Here is a 15601-nt window from a genome sequence, read left to right as displayed (position 1 = left end):
ACCTGGGCAAGTCTCTTAACCTCTGTTTGTCTTAATCTAACAAAGAAGAAAATGACAAATCACTCCAGTATCTTTGCTAATAAGTCCACATGGAGTCATGAAGGATCAAAAATGACTGAAAAACAATTCAATCACAACAATGCACAGGCATATTATTACATATGTAAATGTAGTAATGCACACGATGCACACATTGATATATTCTATACATGCATATTTTACCTATACTGCGATTTCACAAATATGGGGAATTTCTGATGGGAAAAAGTCATGTCCCTCTGTAGATTGGTTATAACTTACGGCTTTAGAAAGTTGCTTGAAGCAGGGACGTTATGGTATCCTAACTAAATATGATATGGTGTTTGACACAAAAATAAAAAAAGACAACTAACCAAACATAGCTCACCCTGTCTTCCTTTGGAGCTTGGCAAATAAAACAATATGTTTCCTGAATCCCCAACATTCTTTTAGATTAATATTACTAATCTTACATATAGTAGATCCTTAACAAATTTGGAATATGATAGAATGAGGCTTGATAAATATTATTTTATAAACATACATATTGTTTTCATGTTGGTATTGAATCAATAAACAAGCATTTCCTAATTTCATGTCTGAATATTTCCCTTCTGCTTCCCCTACTCAGTCAGTGTCCCCTGTAACAAAGGATAATTAAGCAAAGAAGCAAATAAAATGGATCATTAACTGAGTTTCACAATGTATATGATATTTCACAACCATAGATCCCCACTTCTGCAAAGAAAGGAGGGTGGCACATATTCTCAACTCTCCTCCAGGGCCAACATTCTGTTTTGTTTGCTCTTTCTATTTACATGAGTATTCATTAAGTATATTGTTTCTAAAGCTAATTCTTTTGAACTCTGGGAGTACCAGTTGGAGGTCCCAAGTCAATAATGCAGCAAACAGTATCACACTGGCCTAAAAGAGACAGCCCAGCTTGGCAAGCTCTCTACATGAGTGCTTCACTTCTTTCCAGGGAGTAGATTAATCATTGGGTCTGGCTGACTATATTTAACTTCACCAGTTCAGAAGCAGATGGTGTCTCAAATGGATGTGGCCCTAAGTTTTGATCAAACTTTTCCGAATGGTTTATTTATTAGGGGTGGGGCTGTCAGCGACAAAGCTGTGAACCTGAGTCTAGGTTGAGATGTTTGTATAATGTTGGCAGAAATAGCAGTAGTATGTGAAAACCTCCTCCCAGAGGAGAGCTGATTTCCCTAGTGTTAGATAACCTGATACTTGGCAAAGAATGAGGAGGGGAAAGAAGAGCAGGAGGAGAAGTAGGAAGAGGATAGAAGGAGGAGGAGAGCAAAAAAAGGAGGAAGGAGAAATTGTCAATCCATTGTAAACCTAATATGATACAGGTCATCAAAATCAATTAGTTAAAAGCTAGTTGAGTATAGAGACTTAATTTTTCCATTTGAACCCTTATTCTATGCCTCCTGCTTCTGAGAGACTCCCTCAATTTGCACCCTGCTCTTGAATTTATGTCACCAGGTGATGGTTTCTATTCCAAGGTTCAAGTGTGCATTCTCTGGGTCCAACTTTCTAAAAAATATAGTGCCTGAATTTAACCCCCCCACCTTAATAAATTCACTAACTTGACAAAAGAAGAACAATAGATTTAAAAATTCTTTCCCCAGAAACATCTTAAGAATATTTTCCTACCAAACATACAGACTTCCAGTGATTTGGTAGTGAAACAAATACACTGAAATCACCTGAACCAAGGCAATTAGTACATGTCTACCTAGGCTAGATTATAGATTATAGACTACTTGAGGGCAAAGATGGTTTCACTTGTGTCAATTAGTTAATATGATTTTATTAATTATCTACTGGGTACCAGGCTCTCTGTTAAACCATGAGAACAAAAAGAAAGGCAAAAAATAGCCCTTGGTCTCAAAGTGCTCCCCATTCTAGAAAGGGACATCTCATAGAAACAACTAGTTACAAAACAAGCTACTTACAATTAAGAAATATTGAGAAAGGTTACTTATAAAATTTGTAGGATTTTAGGAAGTCAGAGAGTACATATCAAAACCTGAAATAAGTACCAGAATCGGTATGTAACAAATAGCTAGCAAAGCTATTTTGCTTGATTGAAGGAAGATCATGGGAGAAAATATATCCAATGTGAGGAATTCAGAATCCAAGAAGAGAGAGTTTCAAGGGCTACATGTTTCCCTTAACTTTTCCCCTTTTTATCCATTTATTTCCATTTGCAGAACAATAGTATTCCATGGCACTCATAAATGACAACTTGTCCAGTCATTCCTGGATCAATGGATATTCCCTCAATTTTCAATTCTTTGCCACCACAAAATGGACTGCTATAAATATTTTTGTATATGTGAGTCTTCCCCCCCCCCTTTTTTATGATCCAGCATTGCTGGATCAAAGAATATGTACAGTTTCATAATCTTTTGGGCATAGTTCCCAATTGCTCTCCAGGATGGTTCACAACTCCACCAACAATGTATTCGGGTCCCAATTTTACAACATGTTCTGCAACATTTATTATTTTCCTTTTCTGTCATATTAACCAATCTGATAAGTGTGAGGAGTAACTCAGAGTTGTTTTAATTTGCGTGTCTCTAATTAATTCTGATTTAGAACATTTTTTCATGTGATTATAGATAGCTTTAATGTCTTCCTGAAAACTGCTTGTTGATATCTTTTGACCAGTTATCAATTGGGGAATTATTTGTATTCTTATAAATTTGACTTAGTTCTCTATAAATTTGAAAAATGAGAACTTTATCAGAAACACTGGCTGTAAACATTGTTTCTCAAGTTTTTGCTTTCCTTCTAATCTTGGTTGTGCTGCCTTTGTTTATGCAAAATATTTTAATTGAATATAAACAAAATTGTCTATTTTGCCTTTTATAATGTTCACTATCTCATATTTAGTCATAAATTCTCCCATTCTCCATAGATCTGACAGGTAAACTATTCCTTGCACTCCCAATTTGCTTATTCTATCACCCTTTATGTCTAAATCATGTACACATTTAATCTTATCTTGGTGTAGGATGTGAGATATTCTTCTGTGCCTAGTTTCTATCATACTATTTTCTAATTTTCTTAGCAGATTTTTTTGTCAAATAGTGAGTTTCCCTTAACTTTCTAAAGAAAAAAAGTCATTAATTTTAATTTGACTTAAGCAATATAATTCATGCCATTAAAATTTATCAGCAAATATAGTCATCATTTATAAATTGTTGATTTAAATGCTATTGAAGAGGTAGAATAGGGGATACATAATTGAAGATGCCTCTGGAAAAATTGGATTTCTTCTCATATCTATTTATAATTTGAACACTAACCATAATAGACAAATTGAGTTTAAAGTAAATAAATAAATAACCGGTAGTAGGATGGGAGCTCTTTGAGGGGAGAACAATTTTATACTTATCTTTTCTCATGGAAAGTCATGGAGCTGGTGTATAAGCTAGTGGATGCCATGGAACACTTCATGACATTGGTTCAAATTCGGATACATATTAGTTCTATAACATGGATAAGTCTCATCAACTCAACCAAACTGAAAATTAGATTTATCTTCTATGTCATATATATATATATATATATATATATATATATATATATAATCCCTTATTAAATTGGTTGTTGCATTGGATGATCATGATCACATGTCCTTGATTTCTTGGTAGTATCTTAAACATTATTGATACTCAGTACATTTTATTAAATTAAAATTTTTAAGGAAATGATAGGTTGTATGGTGTTTTAAAAGTTGTAAAACAGCTTGGAGCAATATAAATAAATGTGAAGTGTTGATCAGTTACTGTGTTTTTTACTTTTCCTGTTAAGTATGAAGGTTTGGATATCTAGCTGTGCTTGGAAAAAGATCCTTCATTAGATATAAATTTATTTTGGCTAAATATGTGTCTGGGAGATGAACTTGCAACTACTAAAGCAATTCACAGCCAATATTTCCCTGGAAAGGACTCTGGGAGGGAATTTTGATGTTGCTTTGAGAAGATAGGTGAGCCCAACATGAAAAGAATTACCATTCTGTAATTAATAGTGTTTTCAGTTTATTCATTTGCTTTCCCCAAGTAGTTCAGACCTTTGACCAATATAATTTTATTCATCCTAATGATATCCCACAAGGCAAGCAGCATATCAACAGTATTTCCTTGATTATAGAAACAAGAAAAAGAAGCACAGAAAGATGAGGTGGATAGGAGAAAAGAGAGCGAAAATGGAGAATGCTGGAACTAGAACATAGGTTTCTTGACATCCCAGTCACTGTTTTATTAATTAGATCATAATTAGGGTTGTTTTGTAGCTTTAGTTCCCAACATACAATGGATAGAAAACTAGTAATAAGAAAAGAAAAGAATATTTGATAGAAAGTCCAAAAGGCAAGCACACAATACTTTTGTAATGTTTGGGGAACACAGAACCAAAGGAATTCAAACAAAATGGCAATGGTCTTAAAGTTCCTACTTTGAGACAATCGGCGTATTGAAGACATGGATTTTGAACTAAAAAAACTAAAAACTTAGGGAGTCCTGGAAACTGTATTGATATTGATGTTGATGCTGAGTTGCAGACATTGTACAGGTATTATACAGGGAGCTGAACACGTCTGGGGCAATTTTAACTTCAGTAGCTTAAAACTTTTGTGTTACGCTTATATTTGTCCTGCTTGGTCCCAGAGTCAGACTTCAAAGTTCAGTTAAACAGTTTCCATTTAAATGAAATTTTCCCTGGCCTCTTCATCTACTAATGTACTTCCCACAAAAAGTATACTTTATTCATTCATTCATTCATTCATTTATTCATCTTATGTGTGTTTGTATGTGCGTATGACAGCTCCCACCATAGAATATTAGCTCCTAGAAGACAGGGTCTAATTTTACTTTGATTTTTCAGTTCTGTATCCTCAGCACAGTGGTTAGGACATTGCAGACTCTTGGTAAATTCCTACTGCTTTGTTGTTGGACTGGGATCAAAGACTGGAAGTACATAAATTTCAGACTGTTATTGTGACAAAATTCCTAAAAATTAGGGCTACCCAAAAGTAAAATGGGCTGCCTTTTGAGAAGCAAGCAACCCCTCAGTAAAGTCTTCAAGCTGAGATTGGATGGGATAGATAGAAAGCTAGATAGATGGATGGATGGATGGATGGATGGATGGATGGATGGATGGATAGACAGAGAGAAAGAGAGAGACAGAGAGATAGAGAGATAGAAATATATATACATAGACAAATGCATAGATATATTGATATGGATATCTCTCTCTATATATAGATGGATGGATAGATAAATAGAAGATAGATCAGAAAAAATATACATAGAAAATGGAAATAAATTTAAAGTTATATACATATGCTATGCATACATGTCTGTGTACACAACAAATACATATGTGAATACTTATATATTCCCAAATATTTATTTATGCATGTGCATATGTGTGCATGTAATGGATACATGTATACATGGGTGAATAGATGTATTGCATGTGTGTTGTATGCAGTGGGGTTGTCATTTAGGGAAGGGTATACCCAAAGGGTCTATGAGATGCTCCAAATTCTGAGAATCTGAGATTTCCATGACTCTTTGTGAGTTCCTTCTATGTTTAGCTACCCTATACTTTCCTCCATGTTTACAAACTTTCCAAAGTTCACTACCACATGATACTTTTACTTCAGAAGTTTTAAAAATCATTCATGTGTATATGTGTCATAGGATATTTATGTATCAATACAAATGTTTACAGACATATGTTTTTGTACACATCTATATAACTATATGCATATATCTCAATATATCTATATATATAATAAATGGATGTCTAGATGATAGATAGATAGATAGATGATAGATAGTAGATAGATAGATGATAGATAAATGATTGATAGATAGTAGAGAGATGATAGAGAGAAATGATAGATGATAGATAGATGATAAATAGATAAGATAGATAGATAGATAGATAGATAGATAGATAGATAGATAGATAGATATAGATAGATAGAAGATAGGTATATAGATGATAGATAGATGATAGATGATAGATACATGATAGATAAATAGATAGATAAAGATGGTTTGATATAATAAATAAGAGAGCTGTCCTTGAAGTCAGAGAGCTGTGATTAAGTCTGTCTGACAAATATACTGGTATGTGAGCCAGAGTAACTTTCTTAACCTCTTGGTGCCCAGCTGACTATCCCCCAAATTGTAGAGCAGGTGCTGACATACAGTTGTAGAGTGCGTCAGCAAGCATTCCCCTTACCAATGAAAGCATAAGTATACTGTAGCCCCTAATCATCTGTGTGAGTGAGAGAGAGAGAGAGAGAGAGAGAGACAGAGAGAGAGAGTATTTGTGTGTCTGTGTGAGTGTGTGTGTATTTAGAGGCAAAGCAGTGGGATATTCAAGTCTATCAATCCACAGTCTATTCCTTTTCTTTCCTTCCCCTTAACGAGACGTTACTCACTCACCTCAGTTGTTGACTTTGTAGGACACAGAGAAGGAATAAGAGTCATGCATAAACATGTCCCCCTTTTCCCAGTAGAGGCAGCTCAGACGTGGCTCAATAACCAAGTGGCTGTTTGCTCCTTTCTTTGGGTAGAGCCCATATTCTCCATTTATGAAATTGCTTTGAATTCAGAAGGTTGCCATTGAACCATGAAATGAAATCACCCTGTCCAGGGTCTAGCCTGTGTCGAGACTGTGTCATCCCTTCCTTCCCGTGACAAGACCTCTGTGGCTTAATATCACCGTGCAGGCATGTATTGTGTCTAACTTGGCTTCAGAAAATTCAGAGGATGTATTGACCTGACTGGAAACAAGAGGTGTCAGTCAATCTGTGTGAGTGTGAGAAAGTGTGTGTGTGTGTGTGTTTGTGTGTGTGTGTGTCTGTATGTATGTTTGTGTGAGATACACCAATTTTTGGAGGATTTTACCTTACGCTTTTTTTACTAAATAGATTGATGTAACTGTCATTTTAAAAGATTCCAAAAGAAGTTATTAAAAATTAATTGGGACAGGGGGATCATTGTCCTTGGAGTCACAGGACCCATTGTTGCCATTTACAACCTCTGTGACTTTGAGCAAGTCACTTAATCTCACATTTTCTTTGTTTTTTTTTTTGTTGTTGTTTTTTACAAGGTAATAGGGTTAAGTGACCTGCCCAAGGTCACACAGCTAGATAATTGTTAAATGTCTGAGGTTGGGTTTGAACTCAGGTCCTCCTAACTCTAGGGCCAGGGCTCTATCCACTGCGCCACCTAACTGCCCCCTTTAATCTCACATTTTCTGAGGAATTTTTACTGGAATGACTCTAAAGTACCTCCCATCTATTCATATATTTGGGTATACACGTGTTTGCATATGGACATACTTGTGTACATGTGTGTATGTATATATATATATATATATATATATATATATATATATATACATACATATCTTTAACTCCCAGTCTTTGCTTACTAAATCCTTGACTGTTTCCTCAAAATATTCCCCACCTAAAATCTTGCTTCGCCATCTTCCCCCAAACTCCATGACAAACATGTTTATGTACATATAATTATATTGTTTAGAGACAATAAGGCAAAATGGGTAGCTGATCCCTGAGCCAGGATGACTCAGTTAAACTTGCCAGTTCACCCCTTTCACAGGTATTAGCTGGATATGACCCTGAGCATAGTTATTTAACCTCCCAATACCCCTAGGCAATGCTCAAAGACCATAAATTACAGAAATGGTGTTATACTAAAATGGTAGCCTAAGTTCCAAATTCTGAATGTTTTCTATGAGATAACTGCTGGTACAGCAAATAGTGCTCTGAACTGGAGTTAGGAGGACCTGAGTTCAAATCTAACCTTAGAGATTGTGTGATGCTGAACAAGTCACTTATCCCTATTTGCCTCAGTTTCTACATCTGGCAAATAAATAGGAGAAGGAAATGGTAAACCACTCCTCTATCTCTGCCAAGAATATCAGATATGACTGAAAAAAAAATGACTGAATGGCAACGTCATATAGACCCTTATTCCCTTCTCCTCATATGCCAAGAAAATCACAAGCTTGAACATAGCAATTGTTTTCTGTTCTGGTCAGAAATTCTGAGAGTCTTCCTCTCCCACTGGTACTTTTGGGATTTTTAACTTGGACCACCTTTTATCTTGATTCTTACCTAGTTCTCATCATTAAATGGATGTGGCCTCAGATAAACTGAGACTTGGACCACACCTTTGTCCACCATATTCCAGTGACTGGAGGAGAGAGTGAGGCTGACAATTCTGGGCAGCTCTTTCTCACTCAAATTCAATTCACATGCAAGTCACAGAAGCACAAAATCACATGTCCAGGCCCTAGCATTGCAGTCATATTGAGGGATGACCAAAGGGCAAGAGCGAGGCATAAGTGAGCTGAAACTTGACAAACCGAGAATTCACCAAACGAAACTGTATAAGTCAATCAATCAACAAGAATTTGTTATGCTTATATCATACCAAACACTATTTTGTGTGTGTGTGTGTGTGTGTGTGTGTGTGTGTATGTGTGTATGTATGCTAAAGCCTAGAGATACAAAGAAAGGAAAAAAGATAATAAGTCCCTGTTGTCAAGGAACTCACATTCTAATGGTGGAAGCAGTATAGAGACAACTGTGTCACCAAGCCATAGTTCTCTCGCTAGCTTTCTATATTCCTCTCTGTGTCTATGTCATTCATGTAAGTAGTCAGAGCTTTTTATTTGTTTTTACTATTGTATTTTATTTTGTGTGTAATCTGAATAATGTGAAAGTATAAATGATATAGATAATAATAGATATCAGCATTAAGAATAATGACTCCCCATCCAGAGGAAGAAAAATAAAACAAAACAAAACACATTTACATAAAACAACCCTTCTGAATCTGATGAACATTTTATAAAAACTATTTCTTATGTATCTCCTTCCCTTAATCCTAATCCCTCATACTGAAAATGACTAATTTGTAAACGTTTATCATAATATGTATGTACAATGCTAATCTGACTATTCACTACTGTGAAGGGGGGTGGGAAGGGAGCATGGAAGAAAATTTTGTAACTTAAAAATATAAATGTGCATATGGATGAAAATAAATAAATTTAAATTCTAAAACAAGAATAATCTCAGAGGAAAGACACTAAAATTAAGGAAAACTGAGAAAGCTGAAATTTGAAGGAAGTCACTGATACCCATGAAGAACAGTGGGGATGGGGGCACAGCTGGTGCATATATTCAGAGTAGAGAGATGGAGGGCTATGTGTGAGGAAGAGCAAGGTGACCTTGTCCCCCAAAATGAAAATATCTAAGGATGAGTAGGGTGTAAAACCACTGGGATTTTAGCAAAGGTATAAGTTATAAAGAATTTTAAAAGGGAAATATCACATTTTATATCTGATTCTGGAGACAACAGAGAGCTACTAAAATTTGTTTCTTGAAGACAGGGGAGAGGGGTTTAACATGGTCAGAGCTATGCTTTAGGAATATTACTTTGAAGTTGAGTAAGGAGATGGACTGGGTTGGAGAGAGACTCGAGGCAGGCAGATCTACCAGCAAACTCTTGCAAATATGGGTCTGGTAATAGCCTATATGTCTCCTGCCTAGAGGAAAGCCTAGCTTATAACAGAAAGACCCATTTCCAAAGAGTGCTGAATTTTTCAGCTCTATTAATAATCAAGTACCATCCATCAAGTTGTGGAGGTGCTGCTCTCTGTCAGTGGAGGGAGTTAGTTTAGCCACACCAACAAATCACAATTTTTTGACGTATAGAAGAATCCAATAAGACATGTGGGATTCCTGATTATTTTAAAGAGAGTAGCAGTGATGCAATTCATTGAATCTAAAGCTATACAAATTTTTAAAACAGTTTTGAATGATTGTGTTATAAGTGTATATGCTTGTTATGAGAGAGGCATAATTTTTATTTCTATTTTCACTCTTAAATTTTTCCCTTCCATGTAACCTGTCATGTTTTTGATGCCCTTAGGCAAGAAAAAAATGCTTCAGAGGGAGAGTTCCCTGCCTTCCCAGCTACCCTCTTCGAGATACATGTAGTTTTGCAAATGTAGACTTGTCCCATTACCCAAAGCAAATTAGCTATTTGTACCGGTTGAATGGAAAGGCTGTAAGTAACTGGAAATCATGGGTCCTGTCTCAAACTTCCGTTCCACTTATGGTGATTCCTCTGCACAGAGTTGATGTTTGCTTTATTGCCTGGTGTTTAAAGAACTGGTTTTTCAGTTGGGGACTCAGGTTCGCCTGGGTGACCTTCAAGTATCCCTTGCCTCCTCTGAGTCTCTGTCCCCTCATTTGTAAAATGGAGGGATTGAACTAAATGGTCTCTAAGGTCCTTTCTAGCTCTAAATCTTGGATCAATTCATTTCATTGTTAGAGGAAAACCTGGGGATGAAAGTACATTTTTTTGTATTCTGGCCTTGGCAATGATATAGTTTAGACCTGGTTGTTCTCCTTCTTACCCGTCTGACCTTGTTTGAGTAAGTCCAGGTCAGGTTCCATAATCCCATGATGGAAGGAATCTGAAATGTCATATAGTTATATTGTTCATTTTGCAGGAAGGAGACTGAAGCTTAGGGACTTACCTAAGGTTATAGAGGGATGGGGGAGCAGAATTAGGATTCCAACACAATGCCTCTAAAGACAAGTCCACCACATCCTGTTATTTTCCACCTCTATATAATTGAAGAGTTTTATTTTGAGAAAAGGAAGAGGAATTCGGGTGGGAGATGGGGAGAATAAGAACATTTATCATGCACCTTGAGATAATGAAATGATTCTTGGTTTTGGGTCTATGTACTTGACTTAAAAAAATTGTGTTGTAATAGCTGCATTTCAATATAATTGCTTCCTTTGTAATCTTATGCATTTTTAATGTATACCTTTAAAAACATTATTTCTAGAAGGGGTCCATAAGCTTTATCAAACTTCCAAAGGAATCCAAAGCATCAAAAAGATCAAGAACCTGTGACCTAGAAGTTTCCAGGTTACTTCCTTTCTAACTCTAGATCCTGAAGGCTACATCTAAGTTATGAAGTCCAGGAAATTCAAATATCATTCTAAGTGGTCGATTTAGATAATATCTTCATCTCCCTCTTACATCCTCACTTTTTTTTATTGGGTTGTAAACAGTAACCATCATAAAAGCCAAATTAGGTGAACTTGACCTCTCATGCTATGCTTTGTCCCTCCCTCTGACTAGCATGCTAATCAGTAATGAAATGTCTAAAATTCATGGATATATGAATTCAAAATATATGGATATTAAAACAAGAGATATATGCAGAGAAGACTTCCCAGCATAAGGTCTCTAATATGGTGTTCACTTTCTCTCTTGGCTAAAGTCTTGCATCTCTGGTAGTGGAGGGATTATATACTCCTTGAGGGTAGGGACTATCTTTTCTTCTTTGTATAACCCCAAAATTGAGCAGTCTGATATGCATACCAATTGACTAAGAAATGTAAGGGAAAAAATATGAGGGTCTTAAGAGTTAGAGAGGCAAGTTATCTTATCCGACGTCTTAATATCACAGATGGGAAAATTGATGCCCACAGAGGTGTTTGCCTCTGTCCTCATCAAGTCAGAAATAAGGCATTAGGTCCTCTTTCTCTGAAGTCAATATGATTTATACTTATTATTCAGCCTCCAAAGGCAGGGTAGGTTCAGTCTCAGGGCATCCCTTCTTTCCTCTTTCCAATGGTCGATAACCTTCATGAGACTCATAATGAGGTCAAAATAGCTGCAATGATGAATTTCCAGGCAGAATTGCTGCCTATAAGGTTGCAACATTTTCCTGGTGAGGGATTCCATTCATTTCAGAAAGGTGCTTCGCCAAGTTTCCTTTGGAAAATCTGGGGGAGGAGGCGGCCAAGGAGAAAACTTATTTCCCTACGTGTTCCATGCCGAATAGATTGTGTCCTTTCAGAATAAAGAAGTACATTGGGTTTTGAATCAGTGGTTTAGGAATGCTGGCCAAGTGGTTTGAAAAGCTTAGCCGAGTTTCTGAACTTAATATAGACAAGCAGCTTTGGTACTAGAAGAATGTGTCTGAATAAGGCATGGATGCTTCTCAGAGTGGTAATATGCTTACACCTCTTAGGCAAGTTTAAAATCAGAGGTTCATAGGAACCCAAAGCAAGAAGGGACTTCACAGGTCATCTAAGTCCGTGTATAGTAGATAAAAGAGTCCTCCTCCAATGTCCTACAAACTGACTTCCTTGCTTCCCTAACCCAGTAGGAGGAGGAACCCTCCCTCTCCTAAGGAAGTTCATTCCTCTTTGGGGAGGCTCTAACTGTTGGCAAGTTTTTTGTGTCTGTTTGTTTCTGACCCTACATTTAAATCTGCTTCTTTGCAATGTGTATTCATTTGTGCATAGTTCTGGTTTTTGAGAGCAAACAGAATTTCTCTCCTACCTCATAAGCTGAGCATCCTCTGTCCTTTTGACTCAACTTCATCTGGCCTGAGCACAAGCTTCTTACCCATCCTGGCTGACATCCACTAGACAGACTCCTTGCAGCTTATCAACGTCTTTCCTAAAATCAAATGCCCAGAACTAAACACCATGCTCCTGGTGTGGTCTGACTGGGGAAGAGTATAATAGGATTATCATTTATTTATTCCTGGATATGGATTTTCTTGACTGCTATAAACTCACAGTCTATACTAGACTCTGAAAATTCCAGAAGTCTAAGCAAACCCCAAAGATCTGAAGGTTTTAGAGCCCCAAATATTAACATGAATATATTAAACATTACTGCCATTATAACTGTGTCTATTATGAGTAACAATTGTCATTTTTGAGCAAGATCTTTATGTGGTCATTTTATTTTAATTTAAAATTTTCTCCATGCCTATCTGATTTATTTGTGCTAGTGTGTGCAGATGAACTTGGAAGAAAATCAAACTCAGATAAGTAGCTTTCGGTTAGTAGGAAACCATGACATTATTTATTTTACTCCCAACCCTACACGACTAGATCTAACTATCCTCTTCCCCAAAAAAGACCTGACATGTTGACTTTTTAAAGGCCCAGCATAGGACAAAATTTATGAAGCACATTCTTAAGCTGTGAAAATTAGTTAAAAGAGGTCATCCAGGTGTGGCAGCTTAGCACCTTCGTTGTTTCCCAGGATGTTTGTTGTCTCTGCACATGTATTGATGTCTGAACAAAATATTGGAAGCATCTGCATTGAATTTATTCTATGGCATTTAAAGGAAATATGTAATGACATGTCTTTTTTTTTCCTCCCTCAGGTATGGAAAAATTGTTTCCACAAAGGCAATTCTTGACAAAAACACAAATCAATGCAAAGGTATGTGCTAGAGAACCCCTTCCCCATGTCGTCTAGTCTATAGAGCAGTGGGGTGGACTGATTCCCATTCTGTGGCCACAGTCCTTAATTTGGCTCCAAATTGAGCTCTGGCTCTGGTGGCACAATCAGCATCATGTATAGTATATTGCAAACATATTTAATAATGCCAATGCTTTGATGAGTTGTATTTCCACTAACATTGCTCATTAATTTTTTTCATTAACAAACAAAATGAAAATCACAAATCAGAACAAGTTTCAAATTGCTTCAGTAGAAAACTAAATTACCTCCTAACCACATAGTGTCTTCTGATTTGAATGATATCTTTAGTAATGCAGATTGATTTCCTATATGAAAATGAGGGGCCCTTAGGAAAACTCTCTCGTGCACAATGTGTTTTAATTTCTGTGTTCTGGAAAACTTTGGCTAAGTTATTACATGAGGAGAGGATTTTCTAGAGGGTCTGTTGATTTGGGGTTGAAATTGTCCAACAGCCTTTAGGGTGTGAGAACTGGGAATCACTGAGATTCCAACTTCTTATGGAGATCTGGGAAATGTCTTTATGGTTATTGGAGTGGGTGCACCTTCATGTTTGGTATGCTCCTTGGTCAAAAAACAAAGCAAAACACATAAAAGGACTATGGTAAATGGCTTATGAAATAGCTCCCATTGATCTTGTACTACTCACTTGGGCTGTTGAATTGGAATTCCTCTTCAAACATGTGTTATTTGTTGTTTTAGTCTCAGTTGGCATTGCATTATTAGTTTGTGGGATTGGGTTTGAGCCCCAGATATTTTGAATGGGAAGCACTCACCACTCTTTGATATTTAAATTTAGGCAAGATTTAATGTTAGAAATAAATGTCTTCTCTTCCCTTCACATTTGATTTTTCTGTGTATATCCTAGCAAGCAATTTTGTGTCTTTCCAGGCTTTCAGTTGATAAGAACAGAGAAGGGTCAGTCCTAGGGGAGATAATTTAATCCAAGAAGTGGACAATCACACAGGACTCATTTTGCATATGTGTGTATATATGTACATGTATGTATACATAAATGTATATAGATAGAGTAGATATAGAGATAGAGATAGAGATAGAGATGATAGAGATAGATAGACATAGATATAGATGATATATAGATATAGATATAGATATAGATATAGACATGGATATGGATATGGATATAGAGATAGAGATATAGAGATATAGAGATATAGAGATATAGATGTATATATGGGCAAGTCTTAAAGAAGACAAGACTTAGCACCAGAATTCTCCATTTAGAGAATGGGGGCAGCAAATATAATCCTTCAGAGATTGGTGTGTAATTAATAAAAATGATTCATCAAAATAGGAAACCAGTAAATTAGTAACCTCTCATGATATCCTCCTCTTCCCTTCCCCATCCTTCCCTTACTCCAAAATGTTGTGGAAGGGTCTCTTCCTAGTTGCCTTGCCTCTGTGGAAAGAGCTTGTTCATGCTGCTGCTCCAGAGCAAAAGTTTTATAATTTTGTATCTTTGTGAAACAAACATATATAGGTATATATGGCAAATATATATATATATATATGAAAAATATATGTGTGTATATAAAGGGATAATGTTTGCATGTATTTGAATAGATACATACAATATATCTGCATGTTTACAACACACACACACACATACACACACACACACACACACAAACACACACACAGATTCCTGTCACCAGACAGCTTATCAACTAGTAAAGGAAAATAAAACAGGCTCATTCTGTGTCTTCCAACTCAGGTCTAATTAGCTTTTTTAGGAAAAAAGTATCCTCAGGGGCCTAATTGGAAATACTGCTGTAGCCCAAGTCAGACAGTAGATAGCATTTAATCAGTCCCCAGAACAAATAAGGAACTATACCCACCCCAGAAGTACTTGGGAACTCATTAGAGAGGTGAGAGTGGAGGTTACTGTCTGAAGTCACTCCTGGAACCTCGAAATAGAGAAGAGTCTTTTGTAAAACCATTTCTAGGAATCCAGAGAGCAAATATTTCCCTACCATCAACTCCTGTCTGCAAGGTGGAAAAGGTCTATTATTTATTGTAATATTTTTGTTGTCATTATTTGTTTAGTCATTTCATTCATGTCTGATTCTTTGTGGCCCATTTAAAGTTTCCTTGGCAAAATTGCTAGGGTTGCTTGCCATTTCTTTCTCCAGCTCCTTTTACAGATGAGGAAACTGAGGCAAACA

General features: G+C 36.4%; 1 protein-coding gene across 1 annotated transcript in view; it reads left to right on the top strand.

Annotated features, from left to right (window-relative positions):
- The window catches only part of RBMS3 (RNA binding motif single stranded interacting protein 3), a 759514-nt gene that overhangs the window by 203030 nt on the left and 540883 nt on the right, over nt 1–15601 (top strand). The window contains exon 3 of the mRNA XM_074195636.1: nt 13318–13376. Coding sequence (XP_074051737.1) covers nt 13318–13376 — 59 coding nt within the window. The remainder of the gene's footprint in view (nt 1–13317; nt 13377–15601) is intronic.

Source organism: Macrotis lagotis, chromosome 7, assembly GCF_037893015.1.
Source record: "Macrotis lagotis isolate mMagLag1 chromosome 7, bilby.v1.9.chrom.fasta, whole genome shotgun sequence".
Taxonomy (NCBI): domain Eukaryota; kingdom Metazoa; phylum Chordata; class Mammalia; order Peramelemorphia; family Peramelidae; genus Macrotis; species Macrotis lagotis.
This window is presented reverse-complemented; position numbering and strand designations above follow the sequence as displayed.